At 35.5% G+C, this 24453-nt stretch overlaps 1 protein-coding gene and 1 non-coding gene across 2 annotated transcripts in view; both read right to left on the bottom strand.

Moving 5' to 3' along the window:
- FBXL17 (F-box and leucine rich repeat protein 17) overlaps positions 1-24453 on the bottom strand; it is a 517577-nt gene that overhangs the window by 453571 nt on the left and 39553 nt on the right. Inside the window, exon 4 of the mRNA XM_018049987.1 lies at positions 18466-18597. Coding sequence (XP_017905476.1) covers positions 18466-18597 — 132 coding nt within the window. The remainder of the gene's footprint in view (positions 1-18465; positions 18598-24453) is intronic.
- On the bottom strand, positions 651-722 carry TRNAS-GGA. Its single transcript has one exon. It is a non-coding gene; the product is annotated as a tRNA-Ser (tRNA).

Here is a 24453-nt window from a genome sequence, read left to right as displayed (position 1 = left end):
GTACTTCAGTTTATATTTAGGTATATCCCTCCTCTTTCCAAAAAGGAATTGAGACAGTTCGTGGAAATTCACCCTACAGGAGAAAAAAAGTAGAAACTGAGGCACTGGAAAATGAGGGTTAAAACGAAAAAGTTATTCTATAGTAAAGAGAGAAATTCTGAGTGCTTTTACATCAATTACTATGTTTCTTGATTTCTAAGATATCAAAGAAAAGAGGGAAATGAGGCCATAATATCATTCATAAAATTCACAGTAGTAAGTCATAAAGGAAAGCAATTGCTCAGAATCTAGCTATCCCCAGCACCAAGCCCAGAGAGACTATATAACTGAGGGTTCTTATGAGGGAGGACTCTGTGTGATAAAGATGGCAAAGTCCTTACAAATATACTAAATAATTAAAATAAACAAAATAATGCCAAAAACTCAATCCATAAGATTTAATTTTTCAAGTACTGCTACCCATATACTATTACAGCTCAATGGAACAAATCTAACAGCAAAGTCTTCTTTAAAAGCTAGCAAGTCATTTTAATGAATATACCATGTTTTCTTTGTGACCCCATAGACTGTAGCCCACCAGGCTCCTCCCTCCATGGGATTCTCCAGGCAAGAGTAGTGGAGTGGGTTGCCATTTCCTTCTCCAGGGGATCTTCCCAACCCAGGGATTGAACCTGGGTCTCCTGCATTCCAGGCAGTTGCTTTAACCTCTGAGCCACCAGGGAAGCCCATACCATATACTAGCTCCTTTTAATTTTAATCTTCAAAATATTTCACCTTAGTTTGGTAACTAACTTAGAGGTTATCATCATTAGCAAAAAAAAAAAAAAATCTAAACATCATTATTTTCATATTCTTAAAATGTAGTTTTCAATATAAGAAAGGCTGAGTCCAAGCTCTAACGCAATGGCTTGCCGGGGCAATGGTACTGTCCTCCCCAGTGGGCTCATCCACAGGTAAACAGGATGGAAAGAAACTGCTCATGTTAACTGAGTTACTTTATAGTAAGCGGGCTGGCACAACCCAAGGAAACCTGGGTCTAGAAGCACAGGGCAGTGTGTGTGGTTGTTTGGTTGCTAAGCTGTGTCTGACCCTTGGGACCCCATGGACCTTAGACCACCAGGGATCCTCCGTCCATGGGATTCTCCAGGCAAGAATACTGGAGTGGGTTGCCATTTCTCCAGGGGATCTTTGCAAACCAAGGATCGAACCCACATCTCCTGCAACAGCAGGTGAATTCTCTACCACTGAGTCACCAGGGAAGCCCATGTATGTGGTTATTACTCAATAAACACTCAGTGAATGAATAAGTGAATGGGAGGAGATTGGACTTATGGAAAATAATTGATCCACGTAGTGTACAACCATGAAGGAGCTAAGGAAAACATATTTTCCAGAATTACACCACTTGTAACTTTAGCACTATTAACCTGTTAACTTCCAGGCTTTCAATATCATTTTCTAGGGTATAAAATGTCATTCCACCCTCTAACCTTTGCCTCTAATTTTAGCTTCTCTTTCCCCAAATATTATAAATCAATGTATTTAATAATTTTTTTTCCAATAAATTACCTAAATGATTGGTCTACACTGAGAAAAACCAAAGGAACTAGACCAAAACTAAACCACCAAATCTTCCTGAAGCTATCTGACACTTCTAAGAAGCAGGCAAGGGATTTACTGCTCCACTTCTTCAGGTATGCCTCACGTTATAAGACACTGAACAAACAACGGAATGAATTGCATGCAGCTTCTCAAACTATAACCCTAAACACTTAATCCCAGCTGTATTTATTACTCAAGCAATCTCACTAAGATATACTTTAGGGAGCAAAAAAAGACAAATCAACACTCAGTGTGGACACCTCAGACTCCTTCATAAAGCAAAGAAGCATAATCCACGGAACAAAAAACTCCCTTTTAAATTCAAATTACATTAATTTGAAATTACTTCACTATCTTATATTATTTTGAATATATAGACACAAATATATATATTACATATGTATTTATGTATAAGCACACATATATGCACACATTTGAGATCGCCATTTAGACTGAAACTCTCTAAAAGTGGAAACTGGTACAAAATTTATTCCTATTCCACATTCTTACAGATATGATTGGTTGCAACTTCTTCAAAGGAAAAAATGTGTGGCAATCAAAGTTGAAATGTGCTAATGTGACCTCTAAAAACATTTTATTAGTTAGCTCACTCAATATTTACATATCTTTAAACTGACTATTCCTAGGTATACAGAAAATACCTGTGTACTGAGTATGAACTATTCCTAGGTATAATCAAACATATTTGCAAAAATATAAAGGCAGATATGAATATATATATATCTTCACCACCAGGGAAGCCATTCTACAACCAAGTAACTCTAAAATCACCAGAGGCTTCCCTGGTGGCACAGTGGTAAAGAATCCACCTGGGATGCAGGACATGGTTCGATGCTTGGATCAGGAAGATCCCTTGGAGGAGGAAATGGCAACCCATTTCAGCATTCTTGCCTGGGAAATCCCATGGGCAGAGGAACCTGCTGGGCTACATACAGTCCAAAGGGTCGCAAAGAGTCTAGACACGACTAACCACAAAATCAAAGTCTTAAAACCAATACAAATATTTAGCAAGTTTTTATTCCCTCAAAAGTTATTATTAAAAAGTCATAATATGTCTAAAAGTCAAAGAAATTGAGTACAATCATCTTATTCTTATGAAAGATGACAGTGGTTGGATTTATTAAACTACCAGTGACATACTCTAAACTGGTAAGTAAAACATAAAGGTCATTTGGTAAGGTTAAAATTCACTTACCTCCATATCAAATTAGTAATTAGTTAGATAATCCTGACAAACTACCACTTAAAAAATAAATGTTCTAACCCATAAATCAAGTAATGGGAATTGCTACAACTGCAGTATATCAAACCTAAGAAGAAAAGACCTCATTTTCCACATTTAGGAAAACAATTTATAAATGGAAGTTACAAAATCCAAGAGACCAACATGGAGCCACTGAACCTTCCATCTAACAATCTAAAAAGAACATAAAAATGCAACAGAAAATATTTTAAAAATTAGATTTAAATAGTATCAAGTTTAAGATTAGAAACATACTTTCCTTAGATTAATTTACTAAATTATATCACTCTTAGATAATATGTTAAAATTTAGATGGTGTAATGAGTCTGTAGTCAGATTTCTTAAATTTTAAAGTTTCAAAAATAGAAATAGAATATTAATTTAGAAGACATTTTATTCCAAATGAAATTAATCAAATAGAAATTTATGACACCTGACTCAATGTCAATATTAGAATTCCTAAGTCAAATTACATACTGAAAAAGGAGACCCTGAATGAAGAAAGGAGATTTATGTTACCTAATTATCAAAAACAGACAAAAATGAAACTTTTGGCAAAGATAAGCAGATAAATTATTAGATTAAAAATAATTTTTTAAAGGCTGTAAATTCTCATTTGAAGACAAATGACTGCTAACTATAAGCCTGGATGAAATTCAGCAGTATTTACAATACCAAAAATTGGACAGTGAAATCTATTAGCAGTCAAATCTTTAACCTTAATGTGAAGAAAAACTGAAATTTTTAGAAATATGCCTCAATTGTCAATTTATCCATATAGAAAACTAACAGAAGATAAAAATATCATCCTCTTCCAGACTTTTGTCACATACCTACAAAGATGAAAGGGCACAGAAAAGAACCACACATATAAAACCTCAGGGACTGTCTCATTAAATTTTCTTTCAAATAATTTGGTTAGAAAGGGTTACCTTAAGACAAAATACAATAATAATTTCTAATAATAACAGTAATAATTTTCCCACTAGGGAGAAAGAGTTAATTCAATTTTTTAAAATTACTTAGTGAAGTTACTTTTGAAATTTTACCACCGAAGGGTCCTACTATGTGCTATGCTTAGCATTTGTTATATACCATTATAATTATATAAATGTTCTGATTAGTTCTAGTTAGATGTTTGAAAGAAAGAGTTTGATGACTTCTCAGCCTGTAGTATACTATATTGAAATCTGCTTGTTCATTAATACTGTCTCTAAAGAAATACTGATAACAAAGTTAGTAGGGGTAGGTCATTATATTCTACAGAGAATGACTCTATAACGTCTAGATAATTAAAATAAATCATTTAAACATCTAAACTGCTCAAGAACTAGGATGTAAAATCTTCTGCACTCCAGTTAAGCTTCCATTCTGACTTCTAATTCACTGTACATCAAAGAAAATCAACTTGCCCTGACACAGAAAACTATCCCCTTCAGTGATCAGGCAGGTGTTGAGGCCAGAAAGAGAGCCTATTTTCCACAGCCCTTTACCTTGTTTGATCACTGGTTACTTTTGATCTGACACTGCCCTCTCTCTAGTAATGACTTCCCCCTCGTAGACCCTACCTCACATCTGTCAGAAAGAATAAAGAGCATCAAACTGAGAGCTGACAACGCCTATGGGCCAAGCGATGGGCTGCCAACTGAATGCTCCCCAGCTCCCACAATTTCCAATTCAGCTGCTTTTGTTCTGGAAGGTACAGGGTTAGGGTACCAATGACAGCAGAAAGGATTATGCACCAACTGTGAAACCAAGCCTTCTTGAATATGTATCTTTTATCTCTGCTTCTTCATCTTCTTAAATGCTGCAAACTTCATGGTGCTTACTATGAAATACATATTCAACAGGTGCAATAGAAAGTTTGTTTAAATCCTTTTCCAGAAGAAAACAAAGGACACAATGTATTGTAATTCAACTATAAAGCTTTAAGGAAAAAGTTTCAAACCCATGGTGTGAGATTAATAAAGGCCAGCTGTCAAAGAGCATGTTAATTGTAAATGAAACCACAAAAGTTTTACCAGGACCACTACTTAGCACCATACACCACCTAAAATGGGAAGGTCCCCTAAAACAATGTACCTATTCAGAAGAGGCAAGGTTTAGACTGTTAAATTGTGGATTCTCACACTAATTTGGTACTAATCAGTACTGAAAATAAGTTCCTCCAGTTTTGTTTAAACAATGTGGTGAGTATATGTAACCTTTAGGGCAGTAATAGCAATAACTTTAAATGCTAGAAATTTTAAAAATTTGGTCAAATACCACTTTGATACCATTTCGTTAACAAATTTTCAACTGTCATTAGAATATTGCATGAGTTCTTATATATTCATTAATAAATAACCTTCACACACACACACACAGAGTCATCAGGCATGCAATAAAAGGATTTGCAGAAAGCAGGTTTAGAGGCCTTCTAAGATCACTTTCAAGGTTAAGTCACTTTTTTTTTTTTAAGAAAGGAAAGGTCAGAAGAAGGAAGTACTTGATCAATAATGTACCCATGCAAACTTAATATTATAATGCATAAAAACAAATAACTAACTTTAGACATGAATAAATACAAAATGTCAAATGTGAGGAGTAAGCATGAAGGTGATTACAAGTTAATTCCAAGAACTGGAGAAATTAGTATGTACAACAGCTAAAGAAAGATATGCCTTGATGGAGAGAAAGGGGAAAGGCTGTCACATCTGAAGAATGAAACTGTGCCACTGGGCAAATCCACCCAAATGACTTACACCTTTGAAAATGACTGTATCTGAAATACCTCCTATACTAATACTGACCAATAGTCAGCACTATTTTACTCTTCTTAAAAAGGAAAAAAAAATGTCTATCTTGACTGTAGTAATCTAAAAGTATCATAAAGTATATTATTATAATTTGATGGTTTTAAATAGACTCTAACATATAAAAACAGATGATGCTTATATACACAGTTGGACTGACTTTACAGAAGAAAGTCATCTAAGTACACCAGAAAAAGGTAGCACTTCTAAACTGAAAAAGCACAATTTAATCCAAGGATAAACAATACAGCTTGCTGAGCCAATACTTGCCCAATTTTCTCCTTAAGTTTTCCAAACGCCACTTAATTCTCCAAGAAAATGAAGAAATAAACAACATTATTCTAACAAGATACCTATCTATGCTTCTTTTGCTGTATTCTTTCCCTAATTTTTGATTCTATAAAACTATTAGGACATATTAAAGAACCAAAAGATAATAACACAAATGGAACCAATTCATGATACTTAAAAAATAAGAATATAAAGTATTAAAAATTGTCAGTGTAATCTTCTGCATGGTATATCATGCTGAAAGCATGCAATGTCAATATTCTAATTAAATTTAATGCCAGATATGTTTGATACATTTTCTGGATACTATGCAATCAAGATATGTATCAAATATTATACTTATCTCTTTCTAACTGCAACAATAAAAGCAAGCTCTTCTAAACAAACATAAATGCAATTTGTTGACTTTCATCTTTTTAAGAAAAATCAAGTGATTAAAAATGACAACAGAAAGAGGACCACAATCCTAAGCAAGCTCAAGAGATTTTTGTTAGAGTTTTCTGAAAGCAAGGAAGGAAAACACACTGGCGAAAGCACTGAAACAACTCAGATGCCCTCGATGGAGTGCAAACCAAGGATCTAACAGGCAATCTGCAAGAAAAGAAAGCAACTTCAAAGTCTCAAGCTTTGAGTCAGTTTTCAAAAGTCAGTTCTTAACAGCTACTTAATTCTTGAGGAGGACATACCTCTCTCTTATCTTTGAGGAAAGATTTTATTTCCTCAAAGTATGACTGCCATTTTTCTGGGAAGAACACTAATGAAAATTACTTGATACCACTACAGAATAAATATATTTCACCAGTTTAGCTGTTAATAAAAACTGAACCTTTTATCCTAAAAGGTATCTTATATATATATACTAAAGTAAAAATAATCATACTTAAAGTGACTGACATGTGCCTCATTAAAGATATTAATTTTTAAGATCTTTCTTTGGGGCACAAAAAGAATTTTTCCAGAAGAAAACCAAATGGACTTCAGAATAGAATGGTTCACCTTAACTAACTGTCCTTTTCAGGAAATTTATAATTTTTAAGTATAAAAAGATTACTTTTTAATCATTTAGTCAAAACATTAACAAATATACAGTCAGTTACTATATACAAATTTAAAAAAAGACATCCCCATTTTTAAGAAGCTTACATGATTAGACTGAAGCCTTGAAACCTACAACAAATTATCAATGGATTAATAAGAAATAATAAAGGAAGCTGACAGAGTACTAGAAAGTAATAAATGTGGTTGAATTCTTAAAGAACATTTAACCAAAAAAAATCATCGTTTGCTCAGCCTGAACACATACTGGAAGAAAGCAAGACGGCAACAGAGAATGTAGAGTAAATAGACTAGTTGAGAACATCATGAGAACAGAGACAAGTAACCGGAGAAATTTTTGTAGTCGACCCCCACAAGTTCCTGAAATGATGAATACAGTAGTTTAGCAAGAGTATTTCTGAGTTGTAGACATAAAAAATAACAAAGCCAGCCTTTAGAAATGTCTTAGGCCATGACAGAATCCAGTGGAATACACAACATACCATTATCTTTCACACTGTTTTCCTTTAAGTTCTTCACTCATAAGCTTGAAACAATTATAGTTTATGAAAATATATCATAGATTATACAATGGAACTGACTACAATTACATATGATTAAAAAGTACTTATTAATATATCAATATATGTGTGTGTATAAAATTGTGTCCTGCAAGAACTTAAAACATATAAAATATCAAACTATCTATAAGTGTTACTCACTCAGTCATGCCCAACTCTTTGCAACCCCATGGACTGCAGCCTACCAGGCTCCTCCGTCCATGAGATTCTCCAGGCAAGGATACTGGAGTGGGGTGCCATTTCCTTCTCCAGGAGATCTTCCCAACCCAGGGATCGAACCCGGGTCTCCACATTGCAGGCAGACGCTTCATCCTCTGAGCCACCAGGGTCAAATATTTAAAGTTAGCATTAACCTAGTAAACAGGCATGGGACTGTATTTTGGTTCCCACTCAGTGAACCTACAAGTCACGGCTTAACCTAATTATACCTTGTTCTCAGAGGAGTCAAAGCAAAAAACCAGCATTAAATGATGAAGACAATTTTACAATCTGTAGTCATTTGATAGGCATTTTTAAAACAATGAATTTAAATATACACCTTCCTCTTTGTTTTCTCAGAGATATATATTCAATAAGGGGAAAATACGACCCAGGGATCGAACCGAGGTCCCCCGCATTGCAGGCAGACGCTTTAACCTCTGAGCCACCAGGGAAGCCCAAAAAATAAGAATAATCACCCAGACACAGTTTAATTAGGAGTCTGATATATAACTATTTATCTCTGGATTACAGATTTTCAATATATTCACTTATGTATCACATTACAGTGAATGATAAATACGTAGATATTATGCTTAAATCAAAAACAGTCAATGAAAACCTGACAATGGACTCCACAAATTTTCTACTCCCGAGGACTCTCCTGGAGTAACTGATTTCTACCACAGTTTAGAAACCAAAAACAGTGAAGGAGAGGACTCATTAAAGAAAAATACAATATTGGTCTTTTCTGCAACCTAAATTTTACGTGGCTACATAAAATAGGAAGCAATTGGAGGGTTAAAAAATAAGCAATATCAAAATAGTACATATTTCATCTGGCCTCAATTTCTCAGCTACTAAAAACCAGAAGGTACAGTCCAAGGAAAAGATTTCACCCCAATACTCTCATCTGGGTAATTCATTCTAGACCTTTAATATGAACATGAAGAAAGATAGCAAAAAGAAACAATATAGGTAGTAGGGATAAGCAAACTCTGCAGCAGAAATAGGAACAGTCCTTACCACAGGATGTCTTAGATGCACTTTCACGACAATGCATCTTTTGATAATAACTATAATAAAATACTTGAACCATCTTATCACCTGGTAGCCAGATTCAACTATAGTTTATAAAAGACCTTCTAAAAGGCACATTTTAGAAAAAGGGAAATTCTTCTCCCCTAAAGCCTAATCACAAAAACAGTAAATGGAATTAAGTCTTGTGTATCTTAATACACCAACACCTCTGTGATAGCTATAAGCCAAAACTTCTCACCAGATCCAAGCACCACATCTCACTTGTTGACTGACAGCCTAGAAAGGCAACTGAAGAACGTGTGCTCATAAAAGGCAGACATAATGTACTCCCAGCATCCCACTGTCACTCACCCTTATAAAGTTTCTCTCTGCTAAGTCTAATGGTTTGGCTCTTTATCTCAACCCACTTGCCAACACTTGAGCACAGAGACTGAGACAGCACTTTAACATTTATATTTGAGAAATAATTTGATTTGTTCCAAACCTCTTTCTGATTTTTTAATATGCACTCCTAGAAAATGTAAACAAAAACTAACAAAAAGTAAAGTAAACTAAAAAAAAAAAAAAGGATCTAAACTATAGAGTATGTAAGTGGAAAATAACACCAGTAAAAGAATTGCAATACTAGGGATAATCTATCAACTATAAATTTTAAACCCAGAATAAATTTATTTTCAGTAATCTAGAATCTGATCCAAAAAAAAAAAATTTAACAATATGCAAATACTGAGTCTCCTATTCTGAGTTTCCCTAGTGGCTGAGTGGTAAGGAATCCGCTTGCAATCGAGGAAACGTGATGGGAGCCTCAGGTTCGACCCCCAGGTCAGGAAGATCCCCTGGAGAAGGATATGACAACCCACTCCAGTATTCTTGCTTGGGAAATCCATGGACGGAGGAGCCTGGTAGACTATAGTCCATGGGGTCGCTAAATAGACACAACTTAGCAACTAAACAACAATAAAACTTTTAGCTATAATAAATTCTTCATTATCAATACTGGAATATCTGTATCAGTTTTTAATACCAAGCTTACTTCAACTTGTGATTCTGTTTGAATCTGAGGAACTCCTATCATCAGCTGATGGGCCCCAAAAAATCTGTGAACTAAATTCAATGTCATTAAATTAATACAATTAGTTAAATGAACATGCTGGGTAAAAAAGAAACAAAAAACAAAACTGATACAATCCAAAGAAAACTTATTTGGATATTATGGAAGCTGCTGCCTGCCCTCTACCACACCGGTACACAGGAGAAGAGAGACACACGCACGCACGCACGCACTCTTTATGGTTTTCTATGCCTTTAAAATGAAGGAATACAGTTCAGTTAAGTCCTTACCAAGACATCTGACAAAAAAGATACCCACAGAAGGAAAACAGAAAAGCAGTTTTAAAAGAGAGATGGTAAGTTCAACCAAAGAAGGTATGATGAATAAAAATGCATTCATTCTGCAGACTGAAAAATATGCCAAGTAACATTTTAACTTTTTTTCAAGTTTGCCAAATAACTCTAGCTTTTAATTAAAGTAGATCTTTTGAATATCACTGAACAAAATAAAACCAATTTTATTAATGGTAAGAAGGTATGAGTCAATGTAATTTTGACAAGGATAAAATTATATTCTAGTTCAGCAGAGTGGCATGTTGTTAAGAAATATTATCCCAGAAAATAACCCTTGAGAACATTAATGACTTTGGCTAGGTAAACTTGATACATGAAGAAGAGCATCATTAATAGAGTAACTAGATCAAAGAAATTTACTTACTTGAAAAGTCAGAAAACCACTGACTCTCCATCTTTAACCTATTTTTCAAGCTTTTATTTATAAGCTTAAGCCCAGCCACTTTTTAAAGCATGTTCCCAAAATGCTAGAAGAAATACCTTGAAAAGTATATTCAATACAACAGTAAGCCATTAGTCACTAAACCAACATTTATTATCTACTATGTGCCAATATGTGGGTGGATGGGATAAAAAGGAAACATGGTACTCTTTACCCTTGAAAGAGTTGACAATCCATCAGCAAGATACACCTGTAAACCATGATTTCAGTTACTCACGAAGAGCAATTTGACATCATCTATCAAAAATTTCAAAATGTATCTGATATCTTAGCTCCCTTTAATTACATTTGTAGACTAGCTCCCAGAGAAATTTTCATAGATAAGCCAAGAGATTTACACAAAGCTTTTATTGTTAACCTTACCTATAAAGCAAAACAATGGAAGCAATATAAGGGTCCCTTAACATGAATGGTTAAACAGGAGACACATCCATACATAGAACACTAAAAGTTTAAAAGAAGGCATTACATGCTCATTAAGCTAGATACCAAAAACAACTTAGAAGTGAACAAAGGAGACTGTAGCCTGACAAACTGTGTGAGACCAGAAGGTGGCCAGATAGCATCAGACACAAACTACTTGGGGCCACACACTGAGCAAGACTAGATTCTTGCTTGTGGTATCCATCACGTTTGCTAAAGCTGTTGGTTTTTTAAGTGTTTTAGATCATCACAGTAGTTACCTTTAGAAAGAGATAGTGGTAACATGGGATGTAAGACAAGAGACTTCAAGTTTATTTGCTTTATTAATTCAAGAAGAAACAAATTTAACAAAAAGGCTAACAACTGTCGATGTCTAGGTGACGGGCATATATTACAGATGTTATTACTCTTTTCAGTATTTTGAATGTTTTTAATTTCCTAAAATCAGAAAACATACAAGACTGAAATATTTGACCACATTTCAAACTAGAAATCTCAAACTACAATCCCAGTTACCAAGAGATACACAAATTTCTTAGCATAACACTCAAGAAACTTAACAACCTGGTCCCTACCTTCCTTCACAGACCCAATTATGATAAAATCCTAATCTCACTTTGACCCCACCTCTAACTGGACATGCCACATGTCTTCCTAACGCCTTGTTCTGTCAGTGCTATTTCCCAGAGCGGCACTTTCCTCACAGGAACGTTTGCTTGCATCGCAGTCACCACATCGCTAAGCAGCAATCAAGACCCCATTCAAATGCCACCGACTATTTATAGGGTTTCCGGATTCCTCCCTGGTCTCTCACAGAAGCACTTATTTTGTGACTGGCATTTCCACAGCACTTATCACTAGAAAAGGATACCCTTTCTTTGGCAGTATAACTTTTTAAATTCCTTAACACTATTTGAGTGCCTGGCACACAGTAGGCATTCCATTTTTAACTGCACCAAATCAACATCTGAAACAGAGTTAAGGGATAGAGTGGAAAGCTCTCAGTTCATTAACTCATTAGAATTTTTATTAAATCTATTAGACAAAAATGAAATAGTATTTAGCTTCTAAACACAAACTTCATAAAAAATACATTATGTTTGTGGAAAGTAAAAAACGTTGCATGAGTGCAATTCTAATAAAATTACGTTTATATTTATACAGGATTAATATCAAGATTGAACACTCTCCAGAAGACACTTCTTCTCTTTGACAATTTTACTAATTTTCCTAGAAAAGAGTTCAGTGTATCTCTTATTAGTATTAGCAGCTCCCCCTAAAATCAGTTATTATTCTAGCAAAAGGATCGTCTGCTCATGCTAACAATTAACTTCCTCCTTTGATGGCTTACAGCACCTGTCAGTAAATGTTTTAAGAGGGATAATGCCTTTTGGAAATTACGGCTTGGTTCAAAGACATATAGATTTAGCTCCATCTGTGATGCATCCAGGCAATCAAAGGTCTTGAAGACAAATGCTTGGGAATCCAACAGATCTGGGTTAAAACCTTGACTGTGACATTTATCTATTGTTACTTAATCTCTCGAGGGCTCAATTTCCTCATCTGTAAAATGGAATAAGTGAAAATTAATTATGTAAAACTACTTTGTGCCTGGGTACATGATAAACACTCAGTGAGATAACCACTACTAAGTCTTTTTAAATATCAAAAATTGAAAGCAAAATTCTGAAATGTAGTAGCAAAGACAAGATGAAGTTTAATGACTTAATGTCACCTTCTCTAGAATGCCATATTTGTGCATCACTGTTTACTGGAAACTACCGCTCTTGATGCAAGTAAATGTTTTGTCCATTCAGAGGGGAAAGGCAATGAAGATGAATATCCACCCTAGGAGACTTTGGAAGCCAAAAGTGAGTACTTATAAAATAGAATCCTTCATAAATGTACATCACTTATGTCTGGATTACAAGTAAACTCACTTCTCAAAGAGTATTTGAGGAATAAGACAACAAAAATGTAGTGGGGGTATTGGAGGGTAGCGGGGACCAAATCCCTTAATATATTCACTCTAAGGTGAAAAGAAAGAGTCAGGAAAGACAAGCCTTAATAGGATGCTGAATTAGTTACTGCTATTTAAGCTTTGATGCAAATGTTTACCTTACTTACCCTAGCTGATGATAATATGGCTACCAATCTACTCACTTAGCTGCTTCAACAACCTCAAATTACAGCAAGCAGCAAAAATAAAGAACTAAACTGTGGGCAACTAATGGATGAAATTAGAAACCGTCAGTGACAGCGGCGCTGACAACAGCCAGTGCAGACTGGCAGGCTCCAGAAAGCGAACTCCGATCGGGAGAGGAAGGGAAGAGGTCTTAATACAGACTTCTGCATTTGGAGCTATATACAGCACATTGAAAAGCAGAGACATTACTTTGCCAACAAAGGTCCATCTAGTCAAAGCTGTGGTTTTTCCAGTAGTCATGTATGGGTGTGAGAGTTGGACCATAAAGAAGGCTGAGCACTGAAGAATTGATGTTTTTGAACTGCAGTGTTGGAGAAAACTCTTGAGAGTCCCTTGGACTGCAAAGAGATCCAACCAGCCCATCCTAAAGGAGATCAGCCCTGAATATTCATTGGAAGGACTGATGCTGAAGCTGAAGCTCTAATACTCTGGCCACCTGTGAAAAGCTGACTCATTAGAAAAGACCCTGATGCTGGGAAAGATTGAGGGCAGGAGGAGAAGGGGAAGACAGAGGATATGGTTGGATGGCGTCACTGACTCAGTGGACATGAGTCTGAGTACACTCTGGGAGTTGGTGATGGACAGGGAGGCCTGGCGTGCTGCAGTCCATGGGGCTGCAATGAGTTGTACACAACTGAGTGACTGAACAACATTTTGTACTTCACCTCAATCTCTTTTAGTCTGATCTGCCTAAGAACAAGTCTGAGGTAGTATTATATCCTTTCTACAAACAAGGAGATCAAAGTACAAAAATTAAGATAATTAACTGCATCACATGATAAGAAACAGTTGGATCATGGGATGAATTCATTTCAACTCAAACTTAAGTGTTTGCTTCATTCATTCCCTAAAATGCTTCCAGCCTGGAAGAAGGAAACCGAGAGGTAAATTTAGATCCTACTTCATACATGTAGGCCTCCAAAGGATAGTAACATTAAAAACAATGTTACAAATAATGTTACAGCAGGAGCCAAAGGAGATGGTACAGAATTATAAAACTAGCAAAATAATTTACCAGGGGGTTGAAAAAAACAAAAAGTCATAATTACCTGACAGGAAATCAAGTTTTAACCAGAAAACATTCATCATTTCTCGAAAACTTTCTAAAATCTATTCATAATATATTACTAGTTTCTTGGGTAACTCCAAAATCTATACTAGTTTATAACTCAACTCTACAAAGTAGAAGATCCTAAAAATAAGCCAAATAAGTATAACACATATATAGTAAATATGCTGACCCTAAGCCTTAGGATAGAAACCATTTTCAAAATCATAAAACTTTAAGACATCTTTAAGACATAAGTACTTCAAGACATCAAGTTGGATAGCAAATGTAGATAATCTATCTGACCCCATCATTTTAAAATTAAATGAAAAGGAGCCCAAAGAACGTCTGTTCAAAATGTAGAGAAGCAGAATCTGGAGCAAGGAAATTAAAAAGCAGAGAAAATGCACTTACGGAAGTTTCTAGATCATCAATAACTATATACACAAACTAAACATGGCTTTAGAATAATTCTGTAGCCAGTACTGCACAGAAGTGATATTAATGCTATAGCTAATAGACAACAGATGGCTGTATACAATATGCTAGACACCCGTTATAGTGGTATTCCTCAGATCTGTTTTTATAATCTATACAACATTTTATAGAAAACGCAAGATACATCCAATCTAGGTGCACGGCACCTGTCTCATTCAAAGAATGACTAAAACAAAAACCCATTATTTGAGGGGGAAGATTTTACATCTAAGTCCTCAATTCTTTGCTCCACCATCAATCATCTGAATCCACAAATGTCCAGTCATTGTCCTCACTTGACGCCTGCATAAAGCTCCCTCTGGTAAATAACGCATCCCTTTCCCCATTCTAACGTCTACCTTACTTACAGTGCCACAAATAAGCACACTTAAATATTCTGCTCCTTTGGGTAAGATGGCAAGTTCACCATGTAACATTCAAGATAAAGCTAAGCATTTCATGTTTTTAAAGAAAATTTCCCTAAAATCATTTAAACGACAAAATTAAAAATAAACCATAAATATCTGCAAAAACCCATGTACAAGCATTTTATCTTTACAGTTACATGAAGGACACAAAAGCTATGTCAGTGAAATACACAAAGACAATGCTGCCATCTAAAGGCCAAGATATAATATTAAAAACGGTATATACTTAGTCAAATAGTCAGTGTATATAAAAGCACACAGTTTGACATTCTGAAGTCAGCAAGCTTTATGCTTTGGAAAAGCACCACACTGTGACTGTTTTCAGGCCACACAATGAAACTCTAACACTCTCGAGAAGGTTCTTCCTAAGAAGACTGATACGAGAATTAGCAAAATAATTGGGCTAATGATCAATATCTATCTGTACAGGTAAAGTTCTGCTGGCATCCTTTCAAACACAATATTCTCCTAAGTATCTGTATTAGTTGTTTGTTCTATTAAATGACCTTTACTGTCCCTGTCTATAATTAAATATACAGTATAATTACATATCCACATATATAAATATTATTTGTCATTAACCAGATTATTATTTCTACTTACCCTGTTTAAAATATTTGTTGCTAAGGAACTACTGATAATATATCTCAGAGAGAAAAAACCCAGACTACTTAAAATCGCAGCTTTGCAAGTAATTCAAATATTTCTCCTTATTCATAATTCCTAAAAATACAAACCAAAGTTCCTATGGGAGATGAGTTTACAACAGCTTAACTGTCCAACAGAAAGAGTTCAAATGATTCTCAATTTCTTTCTAAATTGAAAGAATTTCACTGAACTAAAATATAGGAAAAATTACTTCAAATTTACAATGAAATCAAAATGTTTCCTGAATAACACTACATAAAAAACTTATTTCCTTTAGCATCTAAGTACATAATATCTTTCTAATGGACCATAATATCAAGGACATTTGAATATAACTAGAACCTTCAAAAAACATGGTCAATTCCTTTGAGAAACCACTGACCAAAATTTTCCACTGAAACAAAGATGTTTTGAGCGTCTTCTGTATGTGAGATTCTATGCTCGGGGCAGGGTTTCAAAGCTGTAGATCAGTCAGCTTCTTGGTGGCTGAAATGTTCCTGGAATCAGTGGCTCACAGACGGCTACATTTCAAGAGACAGGTAAAGAAAACTGGCCTAGGTGCAGAGGCGCCACCTGTGTATTTTGTAATGTTGATTTGGGACATTAAAAGTGAACAACCAAACAAACACGACTTTGATCAGGTAGGATTTGTTTTGCCCTTTCTAAATGTCAATTTTAAATTTCATTTTATGTTGTTTTCTCTAATTAATAAAAGGTTTTCACCCTAAAGACAAATAAAAAAATAAAAATGTTTCTCTGGTTTTGCTCAACAAGAAAACAAATATTAATCAGTCAACAAATGTTTCCATTATGGGAGAAATATAAAAACTGTAAGTTGGGATTACCACCTTTTAATTTATCTTGAGTGTAAACTGGAAACAGATGACAAACACAGTCAAGATCTCATAAAAACCACTAGCTTTTTTATGTTTCCTATGAGTCAGAATTAATACTGCACAATTTAAGGACATTATGTCATTTAATCCTCAAAACCACAACCCTCAAAAAGACAAATACTAATAGTCCAATTTGCAAAAGACATTCAGAAACCCTAAGTAGCCTCCCCAGGGTCACAATGTAGGATTCAAAAATTCACTCTCTCTGACCCCTAAGACCTTACTGTCTCCAAAAGAACATACAGACTCAGGAGTGATTATTAAAATTGTATTAAATGTAAAGAGGAATAGGAAGTATTTTTATTATGTAATTTTAGAGAAATATATAATTCTATGTGTTAATAAAAGCATATACTTTTAATTCAGTGTTTCAAATTTTTTCTTACTATAATCTTTTAAAAAAAAAAAAAAGCACTATGTTACTTGAAGTGCTGATGTTTCTTAGAGACTTTTCAAAACTTACCTTAATACGTGAGAGGTATTTACTAAATTTTGTAAACTAACTCTAGGGGGGAGGGGCAACAAAAAAAGATCTCTTAATTTTGTAGATACAGTTAAAAAGCACATCTTCTTTGTAAATCTGATACATGGTCAGGACCACCTTGCCTACATTTTAATGTAGAGTATTTTTTCAACATCAAGAACTCTCCTAATGCCTCTGCAGTGACAACTTTTTCTGTTAAAAAGTTTTCTTTTTCTATATTGCATACTCATCAAATCAAAGTTAAATGAATTTGGAATATTATTCAGCTATAAAAAGGAATGAAGCTCTGATACATGCTACAACACAAATGAACTTTGAAAAAATATGGTCAGGCAAAGAAGGTAGATACAAAAGACCACATATTGTGTTCTGTTTACATGAAATGTCTGGAATAGACAAATCCATGGAAACCAAAAGTGGATTACCAGTTGCCATGAGCTAGAAACTTAGCAGCAGCAGCAGAAGGCGGAATGAAGACGGACAGCTAATGGACACAAAGCTTCTTTATGGGATAATAAAACCATTTTGGAATCAGTGATGATGACTGTTTAACTTTATGAATATACTAAAAAATACTGAATTGTACATTTTAAAAAGGTAAATTTTATGATATGCAAAGTATATCTCAAAAAGAGAAAATTACATGGTTTTAAATATATTTATAAAACAGTGTGTATGCTTCTCTACACATGTGCTTAAAATATAATATAAATTCTATGTAACACTCTAAAACCTATGTAACTACCAAGATTATCTGTCTCAATTTACTGAATTCCATTTTACGCCATACAAAGTGAAAGGGTCTATTTTACAAATGTACATCTTCTTGAATATTAAAAATTTCTAACTATCTAAAATTACTATAATCCCTAGGGGAACCAGAAGCAATGACAACTACATACTCATGTTTGGCAGCCAAATTTCATTTTTTCCAATTAATTTTTACCACTGTCACAGTTTAGAAAAAACACATTAGCACATGCTAATGAAGAATTTTTAACACATAAGTACCACATACAAGCAAGCATCCACATGATTATAAAATCAAATTATAAAAATCACTGTTTTAAGAAGATTCTTTCTTTGAAGTAGAATTTGCCTCTAAACCACCAAAAGAAATCAGCAGAAAAAAACTGATAACACTGAGTTATAAGGAATTCAAGCGTTAAATGAAAAACAGAAGGATGATAAGAAGTACTTACTAGTTTGTTTTCCTGCATGTATATTCTCTGTAATTTCAGACAGCCCTTAGCTATGACGATCATGCCTTCATCTGAGATCTTGTAACACTGGCCGAAATGAATGTCTTTCAGTTCTCTGCATTTCGACCCCAGCTGTAAACAAAGAGATTTCGCTGAATGGTCCAAAAATAACAAAGTCAACATATTTCTAGCGGGATTTCCAAATAACTTTTTAAATAGCTATACCAAAGTTAAATAATTACTTATCAATTCCTCTTAAAATAGAATGCAGGCAATCTCTCATTTAAAACACTGCTGTGTAAACCCTGCGACCTTCTAATCATTTCCTTGCTTCAACTGCCTCACACTATCCATCCACGAAGAGGCCTAGGTTCCTTAACACTTCAAATTTGTATCTTTATTACTCTTAAGTCTTTTTATCAGTCATACTGTTAGACTGAAAGGAATAGAGGTCCAAGGGATAAAACCAAAGTCCAAGAAGTGAAACATGATACAGTGAGTGAGTGAACGAGGGCTTAATTCATGAGATTCTACTTCTAGCTCTGACTGCCCTCAATGTGTCCTTTTTCTCCATCGGCCCATTGACACTGTGACAGAGAAAAAAGACTGAATGTGCTAGAGCCAATATTCCAGTTTACACTTATTTACACACTTATTACAAACACTAAAAGAAAAGGGACTAGTGATTTCCTGATTACTTTCCTCAATTGTGCATTTAAAAGTTACAAATATAATGTTCCCCTTAAAAAACATTAAACACCATATAGAACAAATTACATACATTCCTTTCCAAAATCTAGAGGAGAAATTAGATAATTAAAGCAAACGATAAATAAACATTGTTTTATGAGTATCATATATGAAGAAAGTCATCTTAGATAAAATGAGAAAATTTAGTAAAAATCTATAAATCAAAAAGTATCTAAAAAGTTACATTAAAACAAGAAACCCAGTGCTGACAAGAGTTCAAAGTGTATAAATTATTACTAAAAATCATGGAGGATTTAGAAAATTTTTTTAATTTTATAAAATTTGCCTGAAAATTATATGACTCAGCATCTAAATATTTACCAAAAAATGTAAGAAGAATGGATAACTGACTAGATGTACAGTAAAGTCAACACACTAAAAGTTAATTATACAAACTGCATAGTGGGTATTCAGGTGTCCACTCTAAAATTCTTTCAAATTTTCCATGTATTTAAAATTATTCATAACAGATTATTGAAATAATTAACTAAAGGTGTTTGGTAAGAGTTAGCTACAAGAAATTAGCACAAGACATTTTTAAATAGTAAAACAGAGAAAATAACTTAAAGTTACAAATTATGGTGTTTGCATAAAATTGAATATTAGATAACCATTAAATTGAAATAATCTTGGTTCATTTCCAAGGAAAATCATTCAATATCACATTAATTGAAGTCTATGCCCCAACCACTAGTGCCAAAAAAACTGAAGTTGAACAGTTATTATGCAGACCTAGCAGAAGTAGGTCTAGTTACTTCTAGAAGTAATGACAAAAAAAAGATGTCCTTTTCATCATAGGGGACTGGAATACAAAAGTAGGAAGTCAAGAGATACCTGGAGTAACAGGAAAATTTGGTCTTAGAGTACAAAACGAAGTAGGTCAAAGGCTAAGAGTTTTGCCAAGAGAATGCACTGGTCATAGCAAACACCCTCTTCCAAAAACACAAAAGACTACACATGGACATCACCAGATGGTCAATACCAAAATCAGCCTGACTATATTCTTTGCAGTCAAAGATGGAGAAGCTCTATACAGTCAGCAAAATCAAGACCGGGAGCTGACTGTGGCTCAGATCATAAACTTATTGTCAAATTCAGACTTAAATTGAAGAAAGAAGGGAAAACCATTAGGCCGTGCAGGTATGACCTAAATCAAATCCCTTCAGATTACACAGTGGAAGTGAGAAATAGATTCAAGGGATTAGAACTGATAGACAAAGTACCTGAAGAACTATGGATGGAGGTTCATGACACTGTACAAGAGGCGATGATCAAAACCATCCCCAAAAAACAGAAAGGCAAAAAAAAAAAAAAAAAAAAAAAAAAACAGTTGTCTGAGGAGGCTTTACAAATAGCTGATGAAAGAAGAGAAGTGAAAGGCAAAGGAAAAAATGCAAGATATACCCATTTGAATGCAGAGTTCCAAAGAATAGCAAGGAGAGATAAGAAAGCCTTCCTTAGTGATCAAGGCAAAGAAGTAGAGGAAAACAATAGAATGGGAAAGATTAGAGATCTCTTCAAGAAAATCAGAGATACCAAGGGAACATTCCATGCAAAGATGAGCACAATAAAGGACAGAAACAGTATGGATAGAAGCAGAATACACGGAACTACACAAAAAAGATCTTAATGACCTAGATATCCACGACGGTGTGATCACCCACCTAGAGCCAGACATCCTGGAATGTGAAGTCAAGTGGGCCTTAGGAAGCATCAGGACAAACAAAGCTAGTGAAGGTGATAGAATTCCAGCTAAGCTATTTGAAATCCTAAAAGATGAAGCTGTGAAAGTGCTGCACTTTTCCAAATATGCCAGCAAATTTGGAAGAATCAGCAGATGCCACAGGACTAGAAAAGGTCAGTTTCCCTTTCAATCCCAAAGAAAGGCAATGCCAAAGAATGCTCAAAGTACCACCCTATTGCACTCATATTGCATGCCAGCAAAGTAATGCTCAAAATCCGTCAAGCTAGGCTTCAATAGTATTTGAACCGAGAACTGCCAGATGTACAAGCTATTTCAACAAGGCAGAGGAACCAGAGATCAAACTGCCAACATCCGTTGGATCATAAAAAAAGCAAGCGAATTCCAGAAAAACAGCTCCTTCTGCTTCATTGACTACACTAAAGCCTTTGACTTCAGGCAGTTCTACACTGACTGACTAGTAATTTCTACCAATGAATCCAAAAGGAAATCAGTCCTGAATATTCATTGAAAGGACTGATGCTGAAGCTGAAGGAAGCTCCAATACTCTGCCTATCTGATGGGAAGAAATGATTCAGTGGAAAAGACCCTGATGCTGGGAAAGATTGAAGGCAGGAGAAGGGGATGACAGAGGATGAAATGGTTGAATGGCATCGCCAACTAGATGGACATGAGTTTGAGCAAGCTTTGGGAGTTGGTGATGGACAGGGAAGCCTGGAGTCTGCAGTCCCTGGGGTCGCAGAGTCGGATGTGACTGAGCGACTGAACTGAAAGCCTATGACTTTGTGGATCACAACAAACTGGAAAAGTCTTAAACAGAGTGGAATACCAGATCACCTGACCTGCCTCCTGAGAAACCTATAAGCAGGTCAAGAAGCAACAGTTAGAAACAGACATGGCACAACAGACTGGTTCCAAATCGGAAAAGGAGTACGTCAAGGCTGTATATTGTCACCCTGCTTATTTAACTTCTATGCAGAGCACATCATGAGAAAGGCCAGGCAGCATGCAGCACAGGCTGGAATCAAGATCGCCAGGAGAAATATCAATACCTTCAGGTATGCAGACGATATCACCCTTATGGCAGAAAGCGAAGAGGAACTAAAGAGCATCTTGATGAAGGTGAAAAAGGAGAGTGAAAAAGCTGGCTTAGAACTCAACATTCAAAAAACTAAGATTATGGCATCCCATCCCATCACTTCATGGCAAACAGATGGTGAAACAGTGGAAGACTTTATTCTGGGGGGATCCAAAATCACTGCAGATGATAACTGCAGCCATGAAATTAAAAGACACTTACTCCTTGGAAGAAAAGCTATGACAAACCCAGACAACATATTAAAAAACAAAGACATTATTATGCTGACAACGGTCCATAGAGTCAAAGCTATGGTTTTTCCAGTAGACATGTACGGATGTGAGAACTGGACCATAAAAAGGCTGAGCGTTGAATAATTGATGCTTTTGAACTGTGGTGTTGGAGAAGTTTCTTGAGAGTCCTTTGGACTGCAAGTATTAGTCAGTCAGTCCAAAAGGAAATCAACTCTGACTATTCATCATTGGAAGGACTGATGCTGAAGCTGAAGCCCTAATACTCTGGCCATCTGATGTGAAAAGCTGACTCACTGGGAAAGACCATGGTGCTGGGAAAGATTGAAGGCAGGAGAAGGGGATGACAGAGGATGAGATGGCTGGATGGCATCACCGACTCAATGGACGTGAGCTTGAGCAAGCTCCGGGAGATGGTGAAAGACAGGGAAGCCGGGCGTGCTGCAGTCCATTCGGTTGCAAAGAGTCGGACACGACTGAGCAACTGAACAACAACAACAACAAAATTGAAGTAAACACTTGACAAATAAAATGTAAACTGTACATGTTTTATAATATAATTCCACTAATTATGAATATTTCTGTATACATATACATATTTAAATATACACATATTTATAGAAAGGAGATGAAATATACACCCAAGTGTTTACAGTAGTTATTTCTGATCGGTACAATAATGGGTATTGGGGTTTTTTTCTCTTTTTTACCAATCTTCTCACATCTTTTTGCAAATAAATCATTTGTAAACAAAAACTTTCAAGTTTTGTTTCAAATAAAGTAAGAAAGATACACAATTTCAACTATTTTTCTAGGAATGGTGATATACACAAGGCATGTTATTTCAATCTAGGTAACACAATAACCAAATATATTTCCACTGGAAATATAAACTCCATGAAGACAGAGATTTCACTAATGTAACCATGGTGCCTGTGTCTAACAGTCAGCTGATACTTAGTAAATATTTGTTGAATGACTGAAAAGGTTGATCAGAGTTTTTCACTGTAAAGAAGTCTTTTTGAAAAATGGACAAATAAAGGGATCCATGATTATGGTCCCATATACTACCATGTTCTATTTAATTCAGCAGTTCTAAATTGGGTCCACAGGTGGAAATCAAGGATTCCAGGTAAATGCATAAGGGGAAAAAAAAAGGTACATTTTTATTTACTTGCTATTCTCTAATGAACTTTAACCTCTCCTTCACTTACTAACAGACAATCCCAGTAGTTTAGCAGTACGCATAACTCTGTAAACAACAGGAAGCAAAAATAATCTCATGTAACATCACCGCTGTCGCAGATTCAGTGACAGCGTTTTTTGTCATCAGTTTTCATCATGTTCGTTAGATGTGCTCCCAAATCTCACAATGCATTAAAAAGGCACATATATTTCTAGAACAAACATACACTGGCACGTTACTCAGACCAGAGAAAGCCGAACTGCAAGTCAGTAACTGAAGAAAGCAGAGCAGTAATATCTTAACTGACGACCAAAACACCCAACAAGCTCACGCGTGCAGAGGCGAGGGCAGGGCTGGTGTGGAGGGCGCCAGGGCTCCTGAGACGTCCACTGAAGAAGCTGCCAGCCCCTCAGAGCACCCCCCACCACTGCAGAGCCCGCCCCTGCCCCTCTCAGACAGCAGGGAAAGAGTGCAGTTCACTGAGGGCCCTGCACCACAGCGTCCTCTGATGGGGGTAGGCCATGGACAGATGAGAGCAAAAGCACACTTCTGAAAATGGGAGGATGACTGTTTTCACAGTGAAAATGGAGGAATTAAAAGAAATAACTCCATAAAATGTTCCAGGATGAGAGGATATTGACTTCCAGACCAAAAGGACTCACCCGTACGTCCAACCACAAACGACAAAAGTAGCTCTATGCCAAGGCAAACCATCATAAAGTTTCATAGCTGTGGGTATAAAAGTATTCCACAGACTGCTAGGAAGAAGCAGATTTCATACAGAGGACTAAAGATGAAAATAGCATCAAACTTCTTAATGAGAACACTGAAAGAAAGCAACAGAGCAACGCCATTAAATACTGAAGGAAAATTATTTCAAATATACGATTCTATTAAGTGTGAGAGGTAGAAAAGAGACATTTCCACACATGCAAATTCTCAAAAAAGACTTACATCCCATATATTCGTACATCCCATACAGGAAGAGATCACAGTCTGTGCCCTATAAAACATGAGACTA

This window comes from Capra hircus, chromosome 7 (assembly GCF_001704415.2).
Source record: "Capra hircus breed San Clemente chromosome 7, ASM170441v1, whole genome shotgun sequence".
NCBI lineage: Eukaryota > Metazoa > Chordata > Mammalia > Artiodactyla > Bovidae > Capra > Capra hircus.
This window is presented reverse-complemented; position numbering and strand designations above follow the sequence as displayed.